The sequence below is a fragment of the Acyrthosiphon pisum genome, chromosome A3, assembly GCF_005508785.2.
Source record: "Acyrthosiphon pisum isolate AL4f chromosome A3, pea_aphid_22Mar2018_4r6ur, whole genome shotgun sequence".
Classification (NCBI taxonomy): domain Eukaryota; kingdom Metazoa; phylum Arthropoda; class Insecta; order Hemiptera; family Aphididae; genus Acyrthosiphon; species Acyrthosiphon pisum.
This window is the reverse complement of record NC_042496.1, coordinates 37,471,836-37,485,181: the sequence shown is the minus strand read 5'-3', so window position 1 is coordinate 37,485,181 and position 13,346 is coordinate 37,471,836. Positions and strand designations below refer to the sequence as shown.

General features: G+C 34.8%; 1 protein-coding gene across 1 annotated transcript; it reads right to left on the bottom strand.

Annotated features, from left to right (window-relative positions):
* Positions 1-3,139: 3,139 nt before the first annotated feature.
* On the bottom strand, positions 3,140-12,913 carry LOC100168480. The gene is made up of 3 exons (XM_001943479.5): positions 11,006-12,913; positions 4,575-5,439; positions 3,140-4,390 (listed from the first exon to the last, which is right to left on the bottom strand). The coding sequence occupies exons 2-3, from the start codon at positions 5,375-5,377 to the stop codon at positions 3,793-3,795; spliced, it is 1,401 nt and encodes a 466-aa protein (XP_001943514.2). The 5' UTR covers positions 5,378-5,439; positions 11,006-12,913; the 3' UTR covers positions 3,140-3,792.
* Between the last annotated feature and the right edge of the window lie 433 nt (positions 12,914-13,346).

Genomic DNA, 13,346 nt, shown 5'->3' with positions numbered 1-13,346 from the left:
ACCCAAAAATATTTGCCGCTTTTAGCGCACTTGACCGACCACCGCGCACCGCTTCGATATAAATGCAAAAAATAATATAATGTATTATTATTATTATTGTTGTTATCTTGCAGCTCTGTGCGCGTGTATATTATAGTCGACTGAACATGGTCTCGTAGGAATAGCAGGGGTATGGAGGTACATTGTACATATTATATTATTATAATACATACCGGAGGTACTGGAGGAGAGCGTTTCGAAAATTATCCCGCAACGTAAATAATATAATTTATGTATATATAGACTCAAAGGTATACTACTCGGCAGAATAATATAATATAATATAATATTATAGTTCAAAGTACGATACAGGAGAGGGGCGGTAGGGAAGGGGCAAATAATAATTATTCATATAAATTTAATACGTCCATAAACAAATAATAATAATAACAACTTACCCGCCGTAAACCGTGGTTATACCGATGACTAATGACGTTTCGTTAAAATATATTAATTCATACTATTGATTAGGGTTGCTTATTACACTATAAGCTACAGGCACGAACATTATCAAGACGATCGCACTTAATTTTATTTTAGATCGATATTTCAAAAACTAATTTCTAACTAACGGACAACTTTATCGGATGGTTTATAATCACTGAATTTGAAAATATGATTTTTTTAGTGCGGCACTGGGGGAAAAAATTTAGAGACCGGGGAAATCGCAGTTCAAGCGACTTTTATTTGGTAACCATCCAAGTACCATCGCTTCTTTAATTACGGGCACCTACATTTTTATTTTAAATCCTAGATTCTGGACAGTGTAATTCCCAGTACAATTCAGTTTCGAAGAAATCGGGGGAAAAAAAGTTAGGGAAAATTTGTATTTTTAAGAAAATCTAGGTTTTGACAAAATCGATTTTGTTTATTCGTTGTAACTCATCAATTAATAACTATAGAAACTTGCATTTTTTCAAAAATATATTTATTCTAAATCAACTATAAATTATAGCAATTTAACATAATAGCCTAGACATTATAAAATTATATAATTTATAAAATATTTTGATAATTTTTTTGTGAAATTTATAGACATTGAAATGTTTGAATTTTTTTTTAGATTTTTGTATTTACAACATTTTTTATTATTGTAGTTCAAAAAATTTTATTCCATGGGATTTAAAACTCTTTTCCCAATTAAAGCACTGAATATATTGTAATTATAAACCTATGATTGAATAAAAGTCCCCATTTTTGAAAAATATATAAGTATACTAGGTAGTAGGTACTCATTAGTCATTATTAAGGCTCCGAAGCTGTAGGAGTTGCATATTATTTTAGATGCTTTTGACTTATAGCTGTCCAAACTAGAAATCCGAGCTATATACAATGGTGAGATTAAAAATATAAAATTTAAAATGAATATTTTGCAAATTGTTTCGTCAATCTTAGGGGAAACGTGCATATTTAATATTTACAATAAAAAAATATTTTTTTCTTTCTTGACCTGTGTAACAATATTAAATAATATTAAATATGAAACTCAATATTATTTAACGTAGGTATTTATTGTTATCGTCACAGTTGACTATTAAAACATTTTAACGATAAATGTGCGTGGTAATCTCTGAATATATCTAATATTTTTTTACACTATTTATTCAGTTTAATAAAAAATGTCAATATGCCAACCACTTTTCCACCATAATTCAAATATTATAAATTTATTTTAATATATTTTGTTTTTGTGCGTATTAATAACAAAATAAGATGTTAAAATATGTTTATGCATATTTATAAAATTGTTTTGCTCATTTAACATTTTTTTCGTGCATATTTTACAAATTTGTTCGTGCATATTTTGCATTTTTTAGCTTCTGTTACTAACCAGCCCTACTTGTCATATACATACAGTCTGATACAGATCATGCTTATACCTACCAGCGTTTTACCCCTAAGTATTTGCTATAAAAAGGAACGGATATCGTACATTTTAAAATCATAAAAATAAATTATAGGCATGATATACATAATGATGCCTAATTAATCCAACACAATAATGTACGATTGTAATTTAACGAGTTTACAAGCAATTTATTTAATTAAATATATCGAAACCGCTTAGCGCGGCAGCATTCATCGTATTGTATTTTGTACATTTTATACATTTATATTGTATATAGGTATACAATATACATACTATAATATTATGGTAGGTATTATCACTTATAACCGTGCGAAATTTTACCAACGGAAACTGCAGCAAGAATAGCATATTATATTATTATAACAATGGTGGTAATATCGTTTAAATAGGTTTTTGTGTAAATAGCCGTCGTTAATGAATATTATAAGTGTATATTGTATCTATTTCGAGTGTGCTAAAAGTACAGTATACACCCCAGTATTAAGGATATACCGTACAAAAATGCCCATTATGGGATAGGTACCTATATTATTAAGCCACAAGAACTATGGGTACATCCATAGTTCGTAAAGCAATAACATGACATGAATTGTGGTAGTTTGTAAAATAATAGTAGTCCGTTTTAAATTCCAATTTGGGCAAGCGCCGCGTCCGTTTCCGTGCTGGATTTCGGGAGGAATTACTTTTTTTTTTTTATAAATACACGGCAGTATAATGACACAAAATAACTCGGTCAACAGGCTGCTGCAGAAGTGTGCTATAGCCTAAAACTCTATTATTCAGGGATCCTGTGAACATTGAACATTAAGTGTGTGTTTACTATAATAATATTGTTTGCACAAGGTATTTTAGCACCGGAAATTTTAATAACGTACATATGTATTATAATAGTGTCGTCGTCGCCGTCGTTAGAGAATAGGTCGTGTAGTGTCGCACCTACCTCACTCAATTTAAGTCGCGGGTACGGTCAAGTTGTCAAGAGCACATTTATCATTCGTATATAATGCACGTCTTAATTACATCTCGCATAGAATAGACACAATTGAACAAAAACTTAGAACGTTAACACTGTCTATCTGCAACAGTATATATTATTAGTGTGTATATTGACTATATTGTATTGGTGAAATGCACAGTCTTAAAAATACCCTTCCGGCTTCCGCACAAAAGGCGTCGAAATAGTTTTCGTTATAAAGGAACGTCGGAGAATACAATGTAGACAACACATTATACGGACAAAATAGAAATGTATTAAATAGAAATTATTAGCATCTGAAAACAGCATTATATATCGTATACAAAATTCAAAAAAAGTGCTTAGAAACTTATTATATTATATGTTAAGTACCTAATAAGTATATAAAAATATAAAATTTATAAAATAAATGTATATTTTAATATAATATAATCCTGAGATAGCCTAAGATAGTCCTAAGACTAAATTCGCACTTACATCTAAAAAACTATACAATTGCAGAATGTTCGGTATACAAGTATGGATAAATATAATATATCAAAAATAATAATAATCAAATAAAAACACGCGACATTCGTTTTTAAATCTAAATACCAAAAAAATAAATACGTCTAAATAGTGTGACAAAACATCAATCTTAATCTCTTGTATAATATACCTATTGTGGTATGAATATATCATATTATAATATAATATATTTTATTACAGTTTAGGACACAGTGAAAATACTTGGTTTATAAAATTTAAGGTAAACAAATACTAAAGATAAGGTTGGAAAATCGATACGGGAAAAACTCAAAAGTCACATCAGTTGTCGTCGAAAGCCTACAGATAGCCTACAAAAAGTCTACAGCTAATACTAATAAATAATATATTATTAGTACACGCGTAGCTATCAGCAATTTACCTACTCAGCAAATATATTACTGTTGGCCTTTAGCAGCCGTCTCTTGATGTCCTTCATCTCACTCACCTTCTTGGTCAGGTACATGACGCTGATCTGGTTCTCGATGTACTTCTGCCGCTTGGCGTCCCTCGACCGTTTTGCCGCCTCGTTGTTCTTCTGCCGCTTCATGACGTACGACTGGTCGTACTGCTGCTGTCCGTGGTCGTCGTCGTTGTTGTTGCTGCTGCTGCTGCTGTTGTTGTTGTTGTTGTTGTTGGACCGCCTCATTTTCTCAAAGTTCCTCGGCGGCCCCAAGCTCTCAATGTACCGGTGACGGAACGACAAGAAGTCCGACTGTCTGTATATGGCTGCTACCTCCTCGGGGTCCACCACGTCCATGTCGTCCATATCGCACGCATTGATGCGGTGGCGGTGCTCTCGGTCAAGGTCCCGCTGCTGTTGGCGATGGTGATGGAAAAGGTGATGGTCGTCAGTAGTCGTCGTGCACGTGGTCGTTGACTCGGGCGACGGACAGTCGGACCGGTTGGCGCTGATGTCTACGCCTCCATACGCCCCGCCGGTAACTCTGCCGTCGAGCATCCTGTCGTAATAAGGGTAACTGCAGAAAGCACGAAAAAATTTACAATTAATATTAATGTATTATTGTTGAACACAAACAAACGCAAAAACAATATGATAACAAGATAATTTTGAGGGTGGGACGATTTACGTCCTAAAGGACATAAACAAATACAAGTAATATTATATTATATTATGATTAAGTGTGATAATGATTGTCGTACCCGAAACCGTAGGCTGGCTTGGAAAAGTTGCAGTCGAATCCGCCGAACGGGAAGTGGTTGGACTCGGACGAGGACGGCGACGACGTGGCCGTGTACACTGGGCTGCCGGACAACATCAACGCAGGGTCAAGCGGGAGACCGCCGAACGCGGCCTGCAGCTGGAGCGTTTGCTTTTGGAGTTTCTGCTGCTGTTCCTGGGTGTGTTGTTGCTGTATGTGCAGCTGCAACTGGAGCTGCTGCTGCAGATGGAACTGATGCTGCTGTTGCATGTGCAGTTGTTGCTGGATGTGGTTGTGATGGTGAAATTGAGTGGCCGCGGACGTTGGAAGAACTGGCAGGAACGGGTTGTACTCGGGGACAGCCGCGGACGAGATCATGTGCCGGTAAGCGGCAGGGTCGGCGTATATCTCATGCAGTGGCGCGGGTTTAGGGGCCGTCATGGGCGACGACGAGTCCGGTGCCCAGTAGACCTTGCATTGCGGGTGCGGCTTCGGTGGTGACGGTGGTGGCGACGATTTGACATGCACCTTCGGCGACAGCACCACCACTGAAGCACGTTGAGCGACATTCGCTGACGGCGGTGGCGGCAGCAGCAATGCTCTTCCGGCGCTCAAGTCCAGTGGCGTCGATTTAACGCCGTTCTGAGCGTTCGACTCCGGCGGCGGCGCGTTCTCCGTCAATTTCTCTTGGCCGTCGCGTTTCGCCTTCGCTTCCGAGTTGGCGCCGTTGTCGTTCTTTTTCACGGTCAAGTCCAGCGGTACCGCCTCCGTCGCGGGTTCGTCCAATTCCATTGGCACGCTCATAGTTTTTTTCGTTCAAAGTCCAAATGTGATGCGAGTGGTTGTTGTATAACCAGCTGCAGCTGCTGTAAAAATAAAACTGACGTTTTAATAAACAAACCTAAAAAATGTTTCGCTCTAGAGTTGGAGAACGTTCTGACGGCGGAGAGTAAAATATCGCCACTCTTTATCGTACATAAATATATAATATATAATACGCGTTCGAGTAGTGGTCTGCATGTATATTATAATATATAATATAGATTAATATCGACCATCCAGTTCAAAATAATGTGCGTAAAAACTCGTTAACTATATTACATAGGTACCGTATAATATGTAATGTTCTTTTTTTTCAAAATAATTTCAATTCAAGAACGAAAAAATTTTTTTGGCAGTTATTAAATTCGACTTAACTTTATTGAATACGGAAATAAATGCTATTATATTGTGTATGTATTATAGATTACAGACGTATGCGGTCGATGGTCTGCAGCAGGAGCACGGACGAAATGTGTTAATAATTTACGCACCGCCGACGATTCACGAAAATACAACGACCTAGGGGAAACCACGGTCGTGTGGCGGTCTTCGGCGAATAATCAACTCCGATTGGCGGGTGAACCCTTTGAGCGCGAGAGCGTGGGACCAATGGGACGACGGTCACCTCGGTCTGCGTGTGGTCCTCCACATGTGTGTCAATACAACTCCCTGACGGACGGCATAAGTACGCATCGCCGTCACGGATTACCGGTGACCTCGATTTTGAAATATATTTTAGTTTTTTTTTTCTGGGTCACCACGTGTCTATTTTGATGAAATTCAAACGTAATTCGACCCTCTGTTTGGAACCAAAAGTAACTATTTTACAGGTTATTATTACTATGTTACATACGAGGTTTCGAAATGATAAATTCGAATGATCCGAAAACGAACGAAATATGGTTAAACATTATTTATCAAGCAGAGCAATCTTGGTGTTCCGACACGTACTTCATAAGTTATAATTATATGTGCTTTTTTATGAGCAAGTGGCCGCAGGCATATCATCGAACTTTCGGGCAGAACAACCGATTATTACAAGACAACTACATTATGACAAATCTAATAATGTGTTTAAAAGAAAAAAAAATGTTAATTAATGTTTATAATTTTGTAATATATAATAAATAGATGTATAGGTTTTTAAAATGTGATCGATACTGTAACGATAAAAAATTATGACATTTTAAATAATTACATAGCGCGCGTATACGAGATTCGGTAGTGCCAAACGTATCAGATAATCTAGTTATCGTCGGACAACGCGATGGTGGAAACTAAAAATTGTTAATTATAAAATGTAAATTCAAAAGCAAAAGTTTATGACACGTGTGCTCTTCCCTTGTAATAAATTTGTGTGACCTGGTGTTTGTGGGTGGTGTGGGAGGGGGGGGTAGAGTGTAGTCAAAGGGATGAATAATTCCGAGATCCCCTTTGCAAATACGCCACTGACTGACGTTATGCGTACAGGAATTTAATCTGGTGCAAAGTTAATTCGCATAGACGAAAAATAAAAAGGAAAAACCAGAGAGAAATGTCGACCGACAAAAAACTAAAACGTTACTGCTTTAATAACTGTTTCGGAAAATACGACCTCGTGGGTTCGTGTTCACCGCACGTATAATATTATATGAACAAATATTTGACCGTTTACGAATGTGTATACCTTTATCCACCACGCCGGTATTGTTTAAATTAATAATAATAATTGTGTTCAATAAATAATTCGGCTCCTATTCATACGCAGCCGTATCGTGTCTATAATATATATATTATATTATATTTGCAGTGGCATACATTATTGCATCACTCTGCAGGTCGACCGGTGCGGTACATATTGTGTTTACTCTCGAAAATCTGATTCCGTTTTTTGTGTAAGTACCTACAGCTATATACCCTGGGCCCGTAAAATTTAATAATATTGTATGAGGGTTTCGATATACTGCAACGACGACAAAACGAGTGTAAAATTCCAGCGGTAATTTACGTTTTCACTAACATGCTATTTGAAAATAAATTATGATGTTATGCTCCCAACTGCATTAAATATTTTTGCGCGCGCTATTAATGTATATAAATATAATATATTAAGCTGTTCTAAATTCTTTACGTTCTCCGACCGCTGTCGACAGCATTTTTGTTTCTATTGTAACTATATACTAGGCACTAACCAGTGGCGTAAACTGGTAAAAAACTAAAAGGGACAAATAATAATTAATTCACCAAAATTGAAACTATATAACCTAAGGTACATAAGGGTTCGTAAAAAAAGGTGCTATAACTTGTTTGAAAATAATAATGTGGTGATATTCTTAGAATCAAAAGACTCATGAAATAATATTGATTGCGTTATTTTTTTAACCCTGATAATACAATGATGTTGACAATAGGTGTACAATATATTATCTTACGGAGAAACGTGAAAAGTAAACAATTACTTATAATATGCAATAATTTGAGGAAAAAATATTTTTATCTTATGAAATATGTATATAAGTATTTAAATGTATTGCATTCTTTTCTTGTTTTAGAATATTTCGACTGTTGGCATATCAGTGAGGGCTGATTGAAAAATATTTGTCCCGGTAAGATTTCAGGGGGAAATTACCCTTCCACAACAATTACGCCGCAGCTATAATAGGTAGTAGATACTGATTACATTTTTAATTACTACGATGGCCCAAAAGTGTGTTAAAAATAAAATTGTTCCGGACACTGCAGCAGGTGTTACACCGTCCCGCGATGATTGAAGGCAATATCGAATTACTCCGCATAATCGAATTTAATTATTAAATACTATAAAAAAGTTAGTATATATAGTCATTATATGACTCGTGAACCTGCACGTGCCGTACATCGATAAAAACTGACATGTTATGTTATTACTGATATAATAAATAACATAAATAAATATAATATAAATTATATCATAATAATGGTTTTTTTATACGAACAGTGGACCAGTAAGTAGTCGTTGTGAACTAAACATAATATTATCATTGGTAAATATTATCATACTTATAACAATGATATTTTTGGAAATAATATTTTGACCTAAGGTCAATATTGAAACAGTCTGATAACTAACCGTACGCGAGTGAATATACTATTACCTATATAGGTACCAATAATACATTTCGTCAATAATGTTGGTGTCTAGACTAGGACAGCGCGGCTGCTGCTAGGTCACACTAGAGGAGATAGAACAATAGAATAATATTGATATAAGTTACCATTTTCACTCGAGTGGCTAAAACACAAATCATATAATAAATATAATGTAATATTATGTATACGAACGAATAACCGCTGTTGTTGTTCGATCGGCATGGAAAAATAATAACTTAGGGTCGTCGTCACTACAGTTGGATCGAACTCGCGGCAAATAAATAATTTACATATACTTTCGGTATTGGCTATATGCCTATATGGCTATATATATAATAATGTCTCTGTACACGGGATGATTCAAAAAATATGCTCACCTCCTTTTCTTCTTCAATAATGCTGCAGTTATTCAAACCACGAGTTTTGTAATTCTCAAATAGGAACCCACTCAAAGACAATACTTTAAAATTCTTCGATTTACTATTCTTATTATGAACATTTTAATAACTTAGAAACTACTCGTTCCTATTTTGAATAAGGAACAACAACATTTTCAAAAAAATGATCCACTAATTAATACTTTATAGTAAAAATAGGGGTTCTCATTTGAAAAACAAAAGTTTGTATCGTCACAGCACACGCTCCTTAAGCAGCATAAAAAATCTCAAGAATTTAAAAAACGTCCTTAATTAATTTAAAAATTCTAAAAATCAGAATCTGAATAAATTAATCATTAGAGGAAAAATGGGGGTGAATATGCTCGGAGAATCACCCTGTACTTAACATACTATGTACGCGAATACATATCGACGACTGTCGCGTGGGTGTACTGCAATCCGGATATAACGTGATGGGCAATTTGTTTTTATTTCCCAAAAGATTTATGAGGCGACGTTTACGATAAATTTAACCACGATCGGGACGACGGAATCAGACTTTAAATCTTTTTTTCAACCCGGAAAAGGTCACAAATGTTTAATACATAATAGTTTAAATTCATATTATATAATATGCGTATAGCGTATATGAATGATACGTCACGATCTTCCGAATCGGTTGTTTTACATTATTTTTTTTATGTATTATGTCGTCTACGTCTACGTCCTAACTTAATATTTTTAATTTCCCGGATAGCTTTTATTTTGTCTCATAAATCAAAGTTTTTAGTTTAGATACAAACATGACAAATATTTAAATTAGTGTTTTATATATACGATGACTTTTACTTAACTTTTTGACTCTTTTTTAAACTATATATAGTCATACATAGATATTTTACATTTTTGATTATTTTTTTTCTATAAATCTTGATAAAAAAAATGTTCGCTATCTACAAAAACTTTAAAATCTTATAAGTTCCTCATAAGTTGTTCATATGCCAATTAAAAATATGAAATTACATGTCACAATATTATTTTTATAAGAATCTAAAATTAGAATTTTCAGAAAATTCGTCAAAACGCGAAAATGTTCCGATTATTTTATAATTAAAATTGTATACATAATAGTTCATCCATCATCAGATAATAACATAATAAGTCAATAATACGTATCGACATAGCAGTGTTCGACGTTGAAGTCTCCGCATCCCGCCAGTATAATAGATATTAGTCAAGTCGATTATTTTAAAGTAGATATTCACGTTATGTATTATCGCTAACCAAAATAGATATTCAAAATTTAGCTAAAGGCGGAGATGTATGATTTCATATTTGAGGTGTTATTCGACTTCAAGCAGAAGTGACTCAGAATAATATATAGGTTTATATGGTATAAAACAATGCGTTAGGTATAACGTTACGTTATATTAATTTCGTTGTTAAAAAAACGTGGATGTTAAGTTAATTGAGTTGAGGTGCGCGTATCGTTGTCGATAATACCAATTATTGCTATGTGGTTATACCTATTATAGCAGTTTAATGATGTGGCTTATAAAAGGCTTAATTTTAAACACTCAATGAAAAAATTATAATAAATATTCATAAAAATATTTCAGCTTGCATTTAAATGTTTATTTTGACTTTTGAATAATAATAATAATAATAATAAAGGGGGATATGGTAAAATAATTTTTTCCTATTTCTACTAAAATACAACTGGTCCAGAATACGATACCCTCCAAAAGTACGGCGATTCGGTACAAAGCAATATAATATGATTAACTAGTGATTGTAATTTATAAGAGATCTACATTATATTATTATTTATAATTATCAACAATAGCTAAGAGTATATTTTATAATAAATTAACAAAAATGAAGCTAAACAAAATTATAATCACGGACTACGATTGAGTTTTTTAATCATAGAATATTATGATTAACTTCACTAACTATATAGTTTTTATCATAGGCGAATTGTATTTATGTTTACATTAATAATAATAATAGGTACTAGGTCTATTATTTAATAGTACTTGGTACCTATCGTCAATCTAAATACGTAAAATAAAAACACCGCGGTGGTGCGCGAGTATATAGATAAAATAATAATTAGTCTTACCGGGTGATCCAAAGTCGGAGTCGTAGCGTTTAAAAGGCGAAAGTTGTAGTCGAGGTCGCGTCGCAGATCGTTGACGGAGAGTGTTGTGCAGACAGCTGAAGATCGCGCGCACTGCCCGTCGTGGTGTCGAACCGATCGTCACTGGAGACTGGAGTAGGTGAGACTGCCTCAGCGTGTGGAGGGTGGTGGCGGAAGGGACGGCGGCGGTGGTGGCGTTACCAGCGGCGAACCGGAGCAGCGATGGTCATTGGTCGCATCGGTCGAGATCTGTAGGTAGGTATATGTCATTCTGTAAGTCAGCATGTACGTCTAGAAACGTGTTTCGAAACCCCGACCACCCCCCACCGTGCCACCCGCACGAACCCACAACCCGACCCCGCCGCCAAACCACCCTAAGGGTCTCGTCGTTGGAGTGACCGAGACGCATTATGTGTATACAAACAATACACTATATATGGGTAGGTACCTACATGTGCCGTGCACGTTTTATAGTATCGATGATCAACATTTTTTGTCTCGTTCAAACCCTGCACGTATATATGAACAATAATGTATGTTTTAATCATGCTGGCCAGGCCGGACACGACTGCAGGACTTCCAGCAATAGCACAATGGCGAATCCATTGTCGTTGGCAACATTTTCGTATGGGAAATCGGTTCGGCGAAAACCCCGTTTTGACCCGAAAAATCCCATCTCACTTTTTCCCACCAGATCCGCAGACACCGTTTAGTGTGGGTACCTGTCATTATAGTATTGTCCTTTTTATATAATAATAACATTGTGGTAGAAGGGCCGGGGGGGGGGGGGAGGAGGTTCAAGACGTGCATCACGTCGCGCGCACAACAATAGGGGATGCGATAATAAGGATTTTGAAAAATCGAAATAAGAGACGTGAGACGGTGGTCGAATAACATTTAAACGCACACGTCGGAACCTAAAAGTTATGGCTAAAGGGTTCGTTTTGGGCCAACCCGTGTACACGATAAATATGGACGATAACGTGGACCAACTCTTCGTGTGCGAAAACTTTTCCGGTGCTTCTGTAGGTACACGCACACGGTGACAACGAATGGACGGCATTAATTAATTTTTTTAGTTGGCGCCATATGGTCTGTAAAATTAAATTTTTGTTACCTAGCAACTTAAATTCGCGGTGGTCGTATATTCTAGTCATAATCGTTGGTATACACAGATCAAATATTATCACATTGCGTTAACGTGAGATGATTGTGTTAAAATAATATTATAATACGTAGGTACGCATTATTATTGTTTCGGTTTCTTATCGATTTTTAAACTATTGTAAAATCGTATACGGCTGTGCGTTATCGATTACAATTATTTTGGTTTTTACGACAATATCTGTGTATGATTATCTAATAAAAATATTATTATTATTGTATACGATCATCGAAATAATAATGAAAACAAATCTGTTTTTTATTATTGCCCGTTACAAGTGTGAAGTGAACATATTATGGCAGGTGTGCAGGTGGATATACGGTAGAAATGTGCTATAGAGGTACCTTCGATAATCCCCGATCGTCGTATCCGTGGTATATGATCGAAATGCAGTTTGTTTTTTTTCACATTGCCTATTATATTATTTCGATTTTAATAATACTATAATGCTTCTGTTGGTATTTAGACAAACTCAACAAAGTTCAATGTGAACACACGTGGTCATTATTGTCATATACGAATGGACAAAATAAACGAGCGTACACAGAGATAATTTTTTACAAATTATGAAAGTCAAGTTTTCTCCGTGCATCATGTGTAGTTTATGTCATTATTGACATGTTTCAATTAACAAGTCACCTATTTATTGCGTCTGTAAACATTGTAAATCGTTACATTACATAATATAATATATTACACCCATTTGGAGTAACACAAATAAAATAATAAGAGTTTATGTTTTATTATCATATATTATTTTTCATCGAAAACCTGCTTTTAATCAAACATTTTATAATTTTGTTCTTCGGCAAAATATGAAAATACATAAAAAAATTGTTTGTTTTTGGAAATAATAATAATAATAAACAAATACAAATCCATACAGTTCATGACATATTATGATAAAGGTTAAAACACTATGTCAATGTTAAAAAAAAAAAAAAATGAATGTTCTATGTACCGAAATTATACATAATATACAATTAAAAAATTGGTACGATATGGTACATTGTGTAACGCATTGAAATAATATAAACAACAAAATAAATATTATAGGTACTCATAATAATTATGGAATGGAAAAATTAACAACGGCGTTAGCATTAAAAGAAAAAAAACCGATTAATTTTATTAATATTTCTAAGTCTATATTATATA